Raw genomic sequence first — 15479 nt, 5'->3', positions numbered from 1 at the left:
TGAAATCAGCTATAATTTTTCATATAATGAAAGAATATTTTAATGAGCAATTTCTGTATCATAAAAGTATTTTTATTTTCACAAAAACACAAAATTGATATCAATATTTACCCCACGCTTTCTTGCGTAGGAATATATGTTTGATGCGTTATGAGAAAATTCAAATCTACAAAAACGACCAGCTCTGATTGGTCTACTTCAAGTCAGGTGACTCTAGACCGAGTGAAAATATTTATCGGGAATTTCCGTAATGTAATTATTTTAAAATAACGGGATATCCGACTGTGTACGGAAAGAAACGAACGTAAATAAACAAAAGGCGGTCGTTTAAATACGATAGATACAAGTTGGGCGGTAATACTTTCTCTGTTTTGATTATGTTTATGTTTATAGTTTGTGTCATATTCATTGGTCATTAATGAATGCATTATTTTGCCATATTTTTACCTATTTTTAATAACGATTGTCTACTTTCATTATAAAGACAATTCGATTCGTACTACGGAGGCCTCGAACCAATTTCATGCAGCTTATCACTAATTTCTTATTGTGTCATTTGGCGACCCGTAATTTGGGAATGAGTTGAATAAAATTATATAATGCGAGACTCTAGCCAGTAAAATATTATTTATTCAAAGCTCACTAGATAAGTTCAGAATGATTTTTTATGGTTATCACATCAACAACTTTATTATTTTATAGTTAAAAAGAATTTTGAAATGAAGATTGATTGTTAGCCCATATATAATTTACCTTAATATGGGATAGATAAATGATATATCAGTCACTACGAATTCAGACATTGATATGTATGCAGACGATTCAACATTACACATAGCTGACCAAAGTTTGAGTAATATACAGTCTGAGTTGCAAATAGACTTACTAAAAATACAAGAATGGTGCACTCTCAATAATATGGCCATAAATCCAGAAAAGACCATGTGCATGATAATTGGATCGAAATGTAAAATAAATAACATAGGCAATCTTTCTCTGCATATTGAGAATTCGAGTATAAATAATGTTCATTGTCAAAAGCTACTTGGATTGCATATTGATAACTGTCTATCTTGGAAAACACATATTGACAAAACATGTTCTAAGCTTGCTTCTAAAATATCTCTGCTGAAAAGAATTCAAATATTTCTTACACCTGAAATGAAACAATTATTTTATAACGCTTACATTGCCCCTACTTTTGATTATGGATGTATTATTTGGTCCCAATGTAACAAATCAGATCTAAATAGAATAACAAAATTACAAAAAAGAACCGCCAGAATTATTTTAAATAAACCCGAAAAAACAAATTCTCTTGATATGTTTTTTGATTATGGATGTATTATTTGGTCCCAATGTAACAAATCAGATCTAAATAGAATAACAAAATTACAAAAAAGAACCGCCAGAATTATTTTAAATAAACCCGTAAAAACAAATTCTCTTAATATGTTTCAAAATATGAAATATAAACCCGTAAAAACAAATTCTCTTAATATGTTTCAAAATATGAAATGGTTATCTTTTCCATCTAGATGTAAATACTTTTCTGGAATTACGGTATATAAAGCGATGAATGAATTAACGCCAGCATATATTTCTAATCTAATTCCGTTATCTCAAAATAAAACTTACTTACTATTAAAGATCAACACATATTAAAGATATTATGCATAAACGACCTAAAACAAATTATTTGAAACATACTTTGTATTATTCTAGTATGGAGTTATGGAGCACTATTCCTTTAAAAATAAGAAATCTTTCAAGTCTTAAATTGTTTAAATCACATTTCAAACATTTATTGTTATCTAGAGATGAATTATAGAAAATTTACCTATACTATAATATAATATTATGTCTGTCTTCTTTGTTGATTAAGATTTACTGAATGTTGTAATATGTCCGTTGTTATGTTTATGTTTTATTGAAGGCCTTGTTGAAAATAAGATTTTGCATTATATGTGTTGTATCTAATGCTTTGATGTATTGTCTTAATAAGTTACCTTCGTTAAATAAAGAGTTTATTATTTATTATTATTATAAAAGGAAAAGAAAGACAATTAACAGGCTGGTAAAAATGCATGACCGGGCTAATGACATAAAATCATAAAAATCTTATTTCTAGAAAAATAATGAACAAAACTGTAGTTGAGTAACCTAACATTATTCTTCCTGTGTATGTCATATATTAGGCTCAATAAACAAAGTTTAAAATAAATCTTTATTATTTTTCAAGAAATATGATTTTTATTGTCATAAGCCTGACCATGCATTTCCACCAAGCCTGATTAATTGAATATTATGAGAATTCAGAAAGGATCAAAAGCCTCTTAGCAAAGATTTCATTATAACAGGTAACACCTTATCAATATGAATAGTTACTTTTATTTTCCAGAAATACTAGAGGATCTTTTTAGAAAATTGTATGGTTTTAAAATGGTGGTGCCAAAAAGAAATTTGAAAGCTAGGTAAGCTACTATATAAATTTTTTCTGGTTACATATTCCTGTTACGCTCATATATATAATTTATCAGTACATGTAGATAATAAAATTTAACTTTTTTTTTTAATAAGTTTTTTTAATAAGGTCTTTTTAGGATTTAAATCTCAAATGAATTGAAGCAGACTATGATCTTTCCTGCTTAAAGGGACACGTTTAAAAATAATGTACTGGTTGGGGAGATAACTCTGACACTTGATAAATATAGTTGTTATAACTTTGCACAACAAACAAGCACATGGGCACCAAGTTGTAAAGGTAAGGACAGACTGTGATTAATGGTAAACTTTTAATGTGTGTTAAATGATATTGAAATTCACTTTTTGTTCACAATAATGCCCAGAAACGTTCTTTTTACTAAATTACAATAAGGAAGTAAGAATTGTCTTCGCTACAGACCATTGACTCTGGAAAACATTTTTGAAATATCAACAAAGATCAAACATATATAATGTAAAAATAAATGATTTTCTTGCTCTTTTTTAATTAAAAATTCTGGTGTTAACATTTTCTACTGTTGTGGGGTAAAAAGACCATGTTTTGGATACCTCAGTCAGGACCTTATAGAAGTACCAGTTTCTTTTTCCATAATTCTTGTAGTATGTTGAACTTTGTTTAGGTTATTATATTAGATATACAAAAAGATAATTAATCAATTGCAAAAAATATGTGATTTAGTTATCTCTCCAACCAGTATGATAAATAAACAAAAAAAAACGTTATACTCATCTAAGGCATTTAGAAATGATTCATTAAAATAATGAAGAAAAAAACAACAGTTTGTAAATTTTTTAACTTTCATATGGGGTTTTCAAAACCCAAACCCATGTCTATTAATAGCTCTATCTCTAATTAAGTGCTCATACACTTTCATGATTAACTGTTTAAAAACCAAAATATGAATTAATATCCACATACTTTTAATGAGAAATAACAAATCACACTTTTCATGTTTTTATGCTAAATCTCAAATAAATTTATCATAATGCTACAGTGATTTTTTTACAATTACATCATTGTGGGTCCTAGGATTTGCTGGGTCTATGAGTCCCAAAATTTTACCAACAGTTACAAGTTACCAAAAATATATTATGGGGCTTAAAGTTCCTATCAACAAGGTGTTCTTTTTAATAATATAATGATAAGAGCATATTAAGAAATTTCTCAATTTTAAACTCATAAAAATCTAGCACCTCTGGAAAAAATAAGATATTGATTGAAAATCATTGTTTAGAATCACTAAATTTTGACAAAGATTCTTTCTCTTTCTTTTTTTGTTAAGAAAAAAAAACAACAGTTCTTTTTTTTTATTTGACATAAATTATTAAATATGCATAAAAGACATTTTATTAGGAAATATTTATTATATTGTTAGATCAATCTATAGGATTTTTTTCTGTTTGTTTGTTTGTTCTTGGGTAGAGAATTTGAGATTATACATATTTCAATGATACAATTTAAATTAAATTTTACATATATTAATACAATGATTAAATAAAACATGTTAGTAAAAAGATAAACAAATATGAGTATAATTGTGAGGACATTATTTTTTCCAGATAATGGTTAACTTATAAAAGTTTAAAATAAACAAATGGATTTGAACAAAACAGAGTTTACTATTTTTTAATGAAAAATTACCTTTATCAATAAGTTATTCAGGTAGTCCACTTTAGCTGATGAATTCCTCTCTGTTCTTTTATTTCTTATATTAATATTATAATTCTAATATATAACATCAATTTGTAACAGAATCTGGTACTTTATGCCACTACTAATAACATAGATATGGTTAAATGACACAACTGTTTAAAATATATATCACTAATTTAACTCACTCACTTCACACATGATTAACCATTATCACAGTTGGTTGCTAACTGTTAATTGTCAATATGGAATTTAGGACTCAATTATTATCAAAGATAATTGTCACAGTTGATTTGGACAATCTGAGTTAATCAGGAGGCCAGATGTCAGGCCTGATTGATTTATGACCTTTCAAAATGTGATAAAAAATAAACAGCTGTCACACAGAAATACTGAGGATATTTACCAAAGCAAGTTAACTGATTGAATCAATTGATAAGATGAACTTGTAAAATCAAATTTAAAATCTGTAAATAAGATAAGAAAAACAATAAAACTTATCATTTAAAGATCTGAAAATTTCACAACCTTTTTTAATGTTAATGACTATTTCTTCCTTTTTTTCATTTGAGTCAATGACTTCTTCCCAAAGTAATTCACATGTTATCAAGACAGTAAAAATAGTAACCATTGAAAATAGTGATCATTGTGCACAATTGTTTTAGAAAAGAAATAATATACAACTTTTTTTTGTTGAATTTTTATTATTTGACATTCAACAAATAGTTTTGTTTATTTAGATCAGCTGTTACTTCTAGAAAGAGTTCCCTAGACTCACCAGTGTGGACATCTGCAAAAGAAGTATTTAAGTCACCCAGTTCTCCATCACCAGTACGCAGAGTAACTCGAAGGTAAGTTGATAAGTAAAGATTGGTTAATATTAGTTTTTTTTAAAGATTATTATCATTTAACATTGTTAATGTAATCACTACTGAATGATCGGCCTGGCACCATCAGACTTGCCAAGTAGGCAGGACTTTTATATCAAAGTGATGTCTCTGCTTCTCCAGGTTGTTCATTATAGCTTTTATTTTCACTGCTGAAAGGTTTATAGCAAGGGATGAAACTTGTAATATCTCCCATATTTTCCTTAGTACAGTAAGATCCATTTATCAGAAAGTATCAAAGCTTTACAGACTTATTCACTAATAAGATGTGATTCCATTTCTAAAGGGAAAATAATCCTCAAATGAATTTTTGCAATGTTCATAATGTCCCTTTTTTACTTAGATGTGCCAGAGTTAAAACTTTTGTTAAATTTTTATTTTGCAACTTTAGACTAATATTAATCTTACACCATAGTATTCACCTCAAACTTTGTGTTCTTGTTCACTATGAAAATTGAAATGCATTTCAAAAGGACAGGTTACCTAAAAAATAATAATTTTCTCAGTTATACCTTCTGGACTTAAAATTTCTTGCTTATCCTTTTGATTATAATGGGACATTGTTCAAGATAATGCTATTTTTTGCAAACCTAAAGCCAATAATATGGGAACTTCCGTGTCTTACAGAGTTACAATAAACTGTTAATGTTTGAAAACACGAGGGTGGTCCTTGAAATGGCCAATCCAATGTGCTTTCTCTTTATACCTAATGAAATGTTTTCATTACATTTAAAAATGGTATGATTATGTTGTTTACATAATCTTATGAGTTGTATAGTAAAATGTCTCAGTTATTTCATAATAATACTCGTGAAAAATATGCGTAAACAGAATGAAATGTTTCAGAATAAAATATTATGCTACTATTATCAGTAGGTTTTGAACTATATAGATTTGTGTATGCAAAAGGACATAATATACCAATATATTTATTTCATACAGGCTTTTTGAAACTATTCTTTTCAAAATAAAAACAAAGTATGTTAACTGCAGGCAGCAGAGATAGACTAGACTTAATACACTAAAAGATTTTTATTTCATTTGTGTTCTGGTCCAAAACTTAACTGCTGTCAAGGGTCATAATTATCTGCTAATATCATTTTCATATTATTTTCAGGACTTCAGTATACCAGAGTAAAGCATCAAGCTCAGACAGCTTTAAGATGCCTCTTCCAAAAATGGTATTATCACCACCTGGAGTGAAAACACGTGCTAGACGTTCATCAATCTACCAGAAGGGAGGTGGAAAGCTTATATCTCCTAAGAATACCCGTGCCCGTAGAGCTTCTATGTATATATCTTCAAAAACTAAACAGGAACCTACCACTGTTTTCTCCAAAGTATGGGCTACCCCAATCAGACAACCAGAGACAGTTGTTGAGAATTCACCAGAAAAACCAGTAGTGAAGGAAAAAGCTGACACAAATAAGACGCCAAAATCTGTTAATAAATCAAATACAACTGAAAATAGAAATAATTCATCACAGAAATCCCCTACTCCAAAGAAAATTAGCAAAACTCCAAAGGTGGTCCAACCTGTCAATGAGAAGAAAGAAAATGAATCTTCAAAACAATTCAACAAGACCCCAAAGCGCTCACCAACCAAGGCTAGCCCAAAGCAACAAACAAAATCTGTCAGTAAATCAACAAAGAAATCTCCAAATACAAAACGCGGAAAGAATACATCACCAGTTCAAAAAAAGGCATCAATGATTAAGCAAGGAATTGTTACATCAACTCCAACCAAGTCTCTGGAGCAAATAACTGGCAAGTCATTTTATGCCACACCTGGAGAAACACCAATCCAATCTCAAAGAACAGATGACATTTTCGTGTTTTCAGCAAAGCCTGTTAAATCTGCGAAAAAGTCATTGAAGAAGTCTGTTCAGATAACACCAGTAGAGACACCAAAGAAGTCTGCTAAAACACCCAAACGAATGCCTACCCGTAACACACCAGCTGTTAAACGATCCAGACTGAATGATTCAGCAGATTCAGATGCCAGTTTGAGGGATAGCCCTCCTGCAAAGAGAGTAAAAGCTACTCCAAGAACATTAAAATCTGTAAAAAGATCTGTTAAAAAAGTCACATCTGTAGATGACAAGGTGATGATGGTAAAGGAAAAGCCGAAACTTTCCCCTGTCCAAATGTCATCAGTTTTGAAATCTGTTACTGAGACAGAGAAGAGGAAAGCTTTAGATTCTCCTTCTCCAAGACCTACAAAGAGAGCGAAGGTAGATGCTGCAGATCAACAAACTCCAAGAGTTTTCAAAACAGTAAAGAGAAGTTCACCGAAGAATCTAGCGGAAGTTGTTTCCATCAGTCAAAATACAAATAACAATGGTGAAGAGGCTGGAAACACATCTTTGCTTAATGATACCATAAATAGTGACAGCAGGGGTGGGCGATGTATCATCTTATAAAGCAGACTTCAATAGTGGTGTAAATATTTCTTTATAATCTACTGTAATTTAACAATGACTGTACTGTACTTAAGTTTTACGAGTCACACCAAAATACATTTGTATCCAGACTAATTCATGCTTGTTTTCTGCAAAATTTTAAGAAATTGTCTTGACCTATATACATTTATCTTATTTATTCATAATTTTAGAGAGTAGTCAATTTTCTTAAATTTTTGTACTGCATGTATTACCCAAGTTTAAAATGTATCAATACTGGGATTGTTATTCTTTGGGAAATGCTATCTGGAGACAGCAGGCAAATGTTATTGCATTTTGACCTTCAATTTAATTTGTTTTGGCAGCTAGTTGTTTGATTTAATAGTATGTATTTCAATTAAGAGCTTATGGTATGAGATTATTTCATCACATATTTCCTTCATACTAATTAATTTACTCACTGAATGCTAGTGTCTATGTAACCTGTATGGACCCAGGAACGGTTCAATGGGACAAGACTTTAGTAGTACTGAACTCAATTTTTCATTTTTTGTTTGATCATGTCGATGTTTAAATGCCATGTGCAAACAATGGATAATACAAGCAGACCTAGTAGTAATAATGATAACATAGATTTCGTGAAAATTATCACCAATATAGCAATACAATACAAGCACTGAGAACATTGATATTTTTGTAGCTACGATTTATTTTGGGGACATTCTTGTTGAAAGAGAAGTATGAAATTACATTTGTTTTAGTATTTTAATTTCTTTTTCATCAAAATTTGTTACCAGGTAAATTGATTTGCAAGATACTCCCTTGTCTTGTTAGCACTTGCATAACTACTGAAATTGTTGAATTTGCTTCTGTTCATTGTTAATCTTGGGGAATTCAATACTTATATTAGCATTTGGCTGTCTATAGCTTTATAGTCTAGACATAACAGGTCTGGAGGGGCGTTCGTGTCCGACTGTTAAGATCTTTGACTTAAAACCACTTGTCCCTTACTACTGTGGGTTTGAATCGTGACAGGGACTTTGGATTATTTCATGTGAGGAAGCTATCTAGTGAGCTACGGAATGTCAGTGGTTCTACTCAGGTGCCTGTTTGTGCCTGAAATAATGCACGGAAGTTGACCTGAGGTTTTCTTCCACCAGTAAAGCTGGATATTCGCCGTATGACCTACACTGTGTTGGTTCAACATAAAACCCAACAAAAAATTGCAAGATTCAAAGCTGTTTGCAATACTTGCACCTTAGATGGTAATTATATCAGACATCTTCATGAAATTTGTCTTTTACAAATGGCCAGTGCACTTTTTATCAAGGACTATCAAGTTCATATTTTAACAAATTCATGTATATAAAAAAAACTGCCATATCTTGGTTATTTTATAACAATAGTAATGATAGATGTTATATGCTGTGTAATGTATGGTGTGTTTTTGTTATAGTTTGTTTTGTATTTGTTTTTATCACATATATTAGTGCCATTTATAAGAGTTAAAAGAACAGTTTAAAAAAAAAGTCTTGACATATAAGTCAAATTTTCATGGCTTGTGTCACTATGGCAAAGAAGCCAGGGTTGTTGTCAGATAGGAAGCTGTACTATTTATATAAGTGAAGACTTACATTAATAATTATTTATTGTTTCCATCTTAAGCTTCATTTCATAAACACTGTCATAATTTGCTCAAAGTGTTTATTTCATAAAGATAATGTTTTTCATAAACTTATTTTTGTGGTCTGATGTTGGTAATGCATACTACACTAAAAACTCTATATTGAATTTGTTAAAGCTTTCAATATTCATTCTGTTGTAAGACTTATTTATAATGTACTCATCAATTTTTTTGTTACTTCATTATAAATTCATTTTATTTCATGAAATATACGAAATGATAAAATATTGTAGATAATGGCAGCTTATAAGATTGATAAAAATGGCAAAATGTTATTTTACTTTTTTTTTAATGTTTTAAATGAAAAGATCTCCGGTCAAGGAATATGCACATAATTATTGGCAATAAATTTTACATTTCCCTATTATTTTTCTTTTAACATAGGGAGTATGCCTTTTTCATAGTGCCTTAATGAAATGACTTACATCTTAGAGTAGATAATTTACGTGTGTGAATGGGTTTTATTTAGGTCAACAAAATGAAACTGAAAATAGATATTTTTTTTTAAAAAGAAGAAGCATCTATTTGTGTAAAAATGTTTCTTGTTAGAGAGTTAATTTTAGATACAAGAACATTAGCATTATGAATAGACTGGCTATAATACCACTATAGTATTTCTTATTTTATCTATTCTAATATGGATTGGAACTGTTTTATTTAGGTTTATTATGTAACTAGTAAACTGATTCTTATATTTGACCTTTTTTTAGAGTTCACAAAATTATAGAATTTAATGTTTTCTTTCTGAGACCACAGAGAATCTCAGACAAAGTGTTTTTAATATATTTGAGTATTGTAAATTTACTTCTTATTTTAATTTTTTTTGTTGCTGTATATGTTTATTTAATCACAGTTTTTCACTAAGTATAATATGCCTCTTGTGTTTAAGATATAGCTTGATGTGTTTAATGTTACTCATTCTGGTTAAGATGGAAATATTCTCTTGAAATGTTAAGTTCACTATGTTTTCTATAAATTGCTTATTATCAATGAAAATAGTAAAAACTAATCTATGTCTGTTGAATATAGTGATTACACCTTACAGAATATTATTGTTTCCTCTTCATTTTAGAAATGTTTTGATTGATTGTACCTGTCTGTTTATTATGTAGATAATTTTTGAGAGAGAAAATAACTTGACATTTGGTTTGCACAACTATTTGAACTTTTATGAGGAAAGAAAAATATTCCAGTTGGTTGATTGAGTAGCCTTATACATGAGTTTTTCGTAGCATTCTTTAAGTTAAAAACTACCAAATAAAGTTTGTAAAGACAAGCTAATAACATAGATAATAAGACATATCTCTGAAATAAAATTATTAAGAGGCTGTTTTGTATTTTGTCTTTTCTTGAAAATTGTTTGCAATGAATATTAACAAAAATTTCCTTGGGCCACAGGAGTTATTTATCGTTTACTATGCTAAGAAAAATATTAAATTGAAAGGAATTATGGCAAAATGAAAACTTATTTTGACTCTCACCTGTTCACCTACTATATACTAGTACCCTTGAATGGGCTTAATGTGGTAATATCTTTAAATCAAACCAATTATGAATTGGTATGACTAACTTAATATGTTTTTTTAATGCATTACATGATTGTGTACTATTTAGTTTCTTATTTAGTTCACATTTCTATGGCATGTGAGTGTCTTGAATTTTAAAAGAGCACTTTGATACATGATTCATCCTTGCATAAGAAATTATTACTCTTTCAGCTTTTTAGCTGAAGCGACAAGGTGAGCTTTTGTGAGTTTTTGTGAGCGTCTGTTGTCTGTTAACTTTTACTTTAAACGACATCTCCTCATTAACCACTAAGCAAATCTCATCCAAACTTCACAGGAATGTTCCTTTGGTGGTCACCTTTAAAAATTGTTCAAAGAATTTAATTCCATGCAGAACTCTGGTTGCCAAGGAAAGGAAAAAACTTAAAAAATCTTCTTTTAAAAAACCCAAAGAGCTAAAGCTTAGATTTTTGGCATCAAATATAAGCCATGGGGTCAAAATTGGCCCTGCCCGTGGGGAGGGGAGGGGGTCATTAATTTTCCTTATATTTATATAGTAAAAACTGAAAAAAATTATCTCTTAAAAAGCCATAAGAGCTAGAGCTGAGATATTAAGCATGAAATATCTCAAATAAAAGCCCTGGGGTCAAAATTTGGGGGGTTATTGTCCCCCGCCTTTTCGAAGAAAAAAGGGGGATATAGAAATAGGCTCCGTCCGTCTGTCCGTCCGTCCGTCACACTTTCATGTCCGGTCCATAACTTTGTCATTTATGAAAGGAATTTGAAATAACTTGGCACAAATGTTTGTTATAATAAGCCGATGTGTCATGCGCAACAACCAGACCCTTACCTTCAGGGTCAAGGTCGTACTTGCTCATTCAAGGTTAACATTGTCTATTTGAGGGTATATGTCGTGTCCGGTCCATAACTTTCTTATCTATGAAGGGATTTTGTAAATACTTGCCATAATTGTTCACAATAATCAGACGATGTGTCATGCGCAAAAACCAGTCACCTACCTTCAAGGTCAAGGTCACACTTGGAGGTCAAATATTAACATAGTCTGTTACAGGGTATATTTCGTGTCCGGTCCATAACTTTGTCATTTATCAAGGGAATTTGAGATAACTTGGCACAAATGTTTGTTATAATAAGACGATGTGTCATGTGCAACAAACAGACCCGTACCTTCAGGGTCAAGGTCGTACTTGCTCATTCAAGGTCAACATTGTCTATTTGAGGGTATATGTCGTGTCCGGTCCATAACTTTCTTATCTATGAAGGGATTTTGTAAATACTTGCCATAATTGTTCACAATAATCAGATGATGTGTCATGCGCAAAAACCGGTCACCTACCTTCAAGGTCAAGGTCACACTGGGAGGTCAATACTTACATAGTCTGTTACAGGGTATATTTTTTGTCCGGTCTAAAACTTTTTCATAGATCAAAGGATTTTGAAAATACTTTGCACAAATAGTCACTTTAATAAGAGGATGTGTCATGCGCAACACCTGCATCCCTACCTTCAAGGTCAAGGTCACACTTAGAGGTCAAAAATTAACATAGTCTGTTATAGGGTATATTTTGTGTCGAATCTAGAACTTCTTCATAGTTCAAGGGATTTTGAAATAACTTTGCACAAATAGTCACAATAATAAGCCGATATGTCAGGTACAACACCTGCACCCCTACCTCTTAAGGTCAAGGTCACACTTAGAGGTCAAAGGTTAACAGAGTCTGTTATTTGGTATATTTTTTGTCCCATCCATTACTTCTTCATAGATTAAGGGATTTTGAAAATACTTGGCACAAATAGTCACAATGATTAGATGATATGTCATGCGTAACATCTGTGTCCCTACCTCCAAGGTCAAGGTCACACTTAGAGGCCAAAGATTTACATAGTCTGTTATAGGGTATATTTTGTGTCCAATCTATAACTTCTTCATAGTTCAAGGGATTTTGAAAATACTTGGCACAAAAAGTCTCAATAATAAGACGTTATGTCATGCACCTGCTCCCCTACCTCCAAGGTCAAGGTCACACTTAGAGGTCAAAGCTTAACATGATAGATTTTTAAATTCCGTGTTTCATTTTATTTTTTTAACAAATTTATTGTTACATTTGCAGATCTAGCATTGATCATAATTTTGGACTGAATGTCCTGAGATCCATTAACCTCAATCTTTTGGAATAGCACAATTTTATGCTTCATATAAAACTCCCGGGGCGGGGGACGTTGGTAACTCTGTTACAAATTCTTGTTGATGTTACTTATATGTATAAAGTAAAAATTTAAATATCTTCTTTAAAAAAAACCCAAAGACTTAGAGCTTTGATATTTGGCATGAAACATCTTCTAGTGACTGTGGGTGTCTACCAAGTTTGTTCAAATAAATGCCCTGGGGTCAAAATTGGCCAGTCCTTGGGGGTCATTAAATTTCCTTATATGTTTATAGTAAAAACTTAAAAAATCTTCTTTTAAAACACCCAAAGAGCAAGAGCTTAGATACATTAACATCTTCTAGTGGGTGTCTACCAAGTTTGTTCAAATAAAAGGCATGTGGTCAATATTATTCTTGTTCATGGAGGGGGTCAATATTATTCTTGTTCATAGAAAGTTTTTATTTAGGTGAGCGATTTCAGGGCCATCATGGCCTTCTTGTTTTAAACTGGAATTCTGATATAATAATGTTATACAGCATATTTCTCCAAACTTCTGTCCTCTAAATTTTATTGACATGGAGACCACTCTGAGACTGGCCTGAAGGATACTAACATCTGCTCACTTCAATGTGAGAATCAGAATTTATTATTATAAATTAGTATTTTAGACCTTTGTTTGATGATTGCCTGAGTCAAATTAAATGTAGTATTGTGATGCCTGTCTCAAGTCTTTAACAAGTTTGCAACATTGGGAACATATCTTGAGTGTAGATATAATTAAGGAATAATATATCCCAAACAGTTATTTTATCGCTGAATAAATATCATTTTTTGGAATTTGGATGCAAGGAATTATATCACGAGGGCGTAGCCTAAGTGATATAATGATGTGCATCCAAACGACAAACAGTGATTTTATAAAATGATAAAGGAATTATATCAAGAGGGCGTAGCCCGAGTGATATAAAGATGTGCATCCAAACTATTCAAGCGATAAAATCACCGACTTGGATATATTATTTTGATTCTATCGCGACATAAACAAATCAATGCTGCTGTACCTGATATTAAGCTAAACTGCGCCTGACTTGTTTCCGTACTTATTTTCAGCGCATCGAATTTTTAGTGGTTACGTCACATGTATAATGATTACGTCACATATCTAAATATAGAATGTCAACAGTGATTTTATTGTATACTTTTCACACACTATGTTCTTCTATGTTCAATAGGGAAAAATGCTTGTCGTGTTACAATACTAAATATTGAACAAGTTGAATAAAATCATTTCAATATCAAAAACAGTTTATATATGAACAGTCATTTTCATTGATGCGACTGTATACAGGAAAGTTAACAATAGCTCTCACACGGTTTGATTTATGTAAATGACATTACGTCACTACACTCCTGTAATATCATTTTTGGCTTTTGAAGAAAAGTCAAGCTATAATGATCACTGTATGTGGCGTCATAGTCGTTGTTGTTGTTGTGCAAAAACTTTGTCTTGGCCCATTCCTCAAACAATTTAACATGTGAGGAAGATTATCCAGCTAGCTTACGGAACATCAGTGGTTCTACTCAGGTGCCCATCCGTGCCTGAAATACTGCACGGAAGGGCACCTGAGTTCTTCCTCCACAAGTAAAGCTGGAACGTTGCCAAATGACCTATACTGTGTCGGTGTGACGTAAAACCCAATCAAACAAACAAACAATTTAAATGTATCAATATGAAACTTGGAATGCTTACTTATCATGACAAGACTTAAAATTGCAGTTGAAAGACAAGGGGCATTATTATGAAAGTTATGTCCCTTTTTAATTTAGAATTTTTGTCAAAATTGCCTATTTAGCAGAATAATTTTAAATTAAGAAAAGATGTTTAACATGAAACATGGTATAATTATTAATCTTGAGTTAACCTGAAAGGTTTGTTCCGTATTTGGAGTTATACCCCTTTTTATTTGACTTTTTTTCAAAATTGCTTATTAAGTTGAATGATTTCCAAATTGTGAAAGATATCAATGTGAAACTTGCACCACTTGATGATCATAATAAGGTGCAATTGAACTTGTAAAACAAGGGGCATTATCCTGAAAGCAATACATTAAGATACATTAAGAGTCATATTACCCTTTTTACATTCAAATTTTGTCAAAATCTATTTAGTAGAATGATTTCAAGAAAAATGAAAGATATAAACATGAATATGATTATCTGAATACAAGTATGTTACGGCAAGTCACAGTAATGTTGAAAGTCATTGGGCATTATTTTTAAAGCAGCATGCCTCCAGATGACCCAAAATATTTCAAGAAAATAAAACTTTGAAAAACCATACTAAAACTTTGAGAAAAGTAAACAAATTAAAGATTTAAGTAATAATTTATATCTTATGTGCAATTTAAAAATGACTGTATTTTGTAGTATTTATCACCATATTTCTACTGCTTACTAACGCAGTAGAGGCAACTGGTATTTATGCATATTTTGACCTCTTTTTGGTAATTTACGTGGATTTTAAGTGCTGATTGTAATGTGTCAAGTACTTTCTTTGTTCATTTCACAATATTTTACCTTTAAATACATTTTCAAAATTTTCATGAAAATTAGGATGAATCTGGAGGCGTGCTGCTTTAAAGCTACATATTTAGAGTTATGTCCCTTTTTAGCTTAG

General features: G+C 31.0%; 1 protein-coding gene across 1 annotated transcript; it reads left to right on the top strand.

The window, feature by feature from the left end:
- Positions 1-198: 198 nt before the first annotated feature.
- Positions 199-7799, top strand: LOC132724613 (negative elongation factor A-like). Its single transcript, XM_060709566.1, has 4 exons — positions 199-354; positions 2402-2474; positions 4897-5007; positions 6161-7799. The coding sequence occupies exons 2-4, from the start codon at positions 2443-2445 to the stop codon at positions 7464-7466; spliced, it is 1449 nt and encodes a 482-aa protein (XP_060565549.1). The 5' UTR covers positions 199-354; positions 2402-2442; the 3' UTR covers positions 7467-7799.
- Positions 7800-15479: the final 7680 nt, after the last annotated feature.

The sequence above is a fragment of the Ruditapes philippinarum genome, unplaced genomic scaffold (assembly GCF_026571515.1).
Source record: "Ruditapes philippinarum isolate M1 unplaced genomic scaffold, ASM2657151v2 ctg363_1_1_1_1, whole genome shotgun sequence".
In the NCBI taxonomy this organism is placed as follows: Eukaryota; Metazoa; Mollusca; class Bivalvia; order Venerida; family Veneridae; genus Ruditapes; species Ruditapes philippinarum.
Note: the sequence above shows the minus strand (reverse complement) of the source record. Positions and strands in the feature narration are given on the sequence as shown.

Excerpts from the sequence above, each read along its gene's own strand:
- LOC132724613 (XM_060709566.1), top strand. The coding sequence starts at position 2,443 with ATGGTGGTGCCAAAAAGAAATTTGAAAGCTAG. Across the intron at positions 2,475-4,896 it reads AAAAGAAATTTGAAAGCTAG|ATCAGCTGTTACTTCTAGAA; the intron begins GTAAGCTACTAT and ends TTGTTTATTTAG. Across the intron at positions 5,008-6,160 it reads GTACGCAGAGTAACTCGAAG|GACTTCAGTATACCAGAGTA; the intron begins GTAAGTTGATAA and ends TATTATTTTCAG.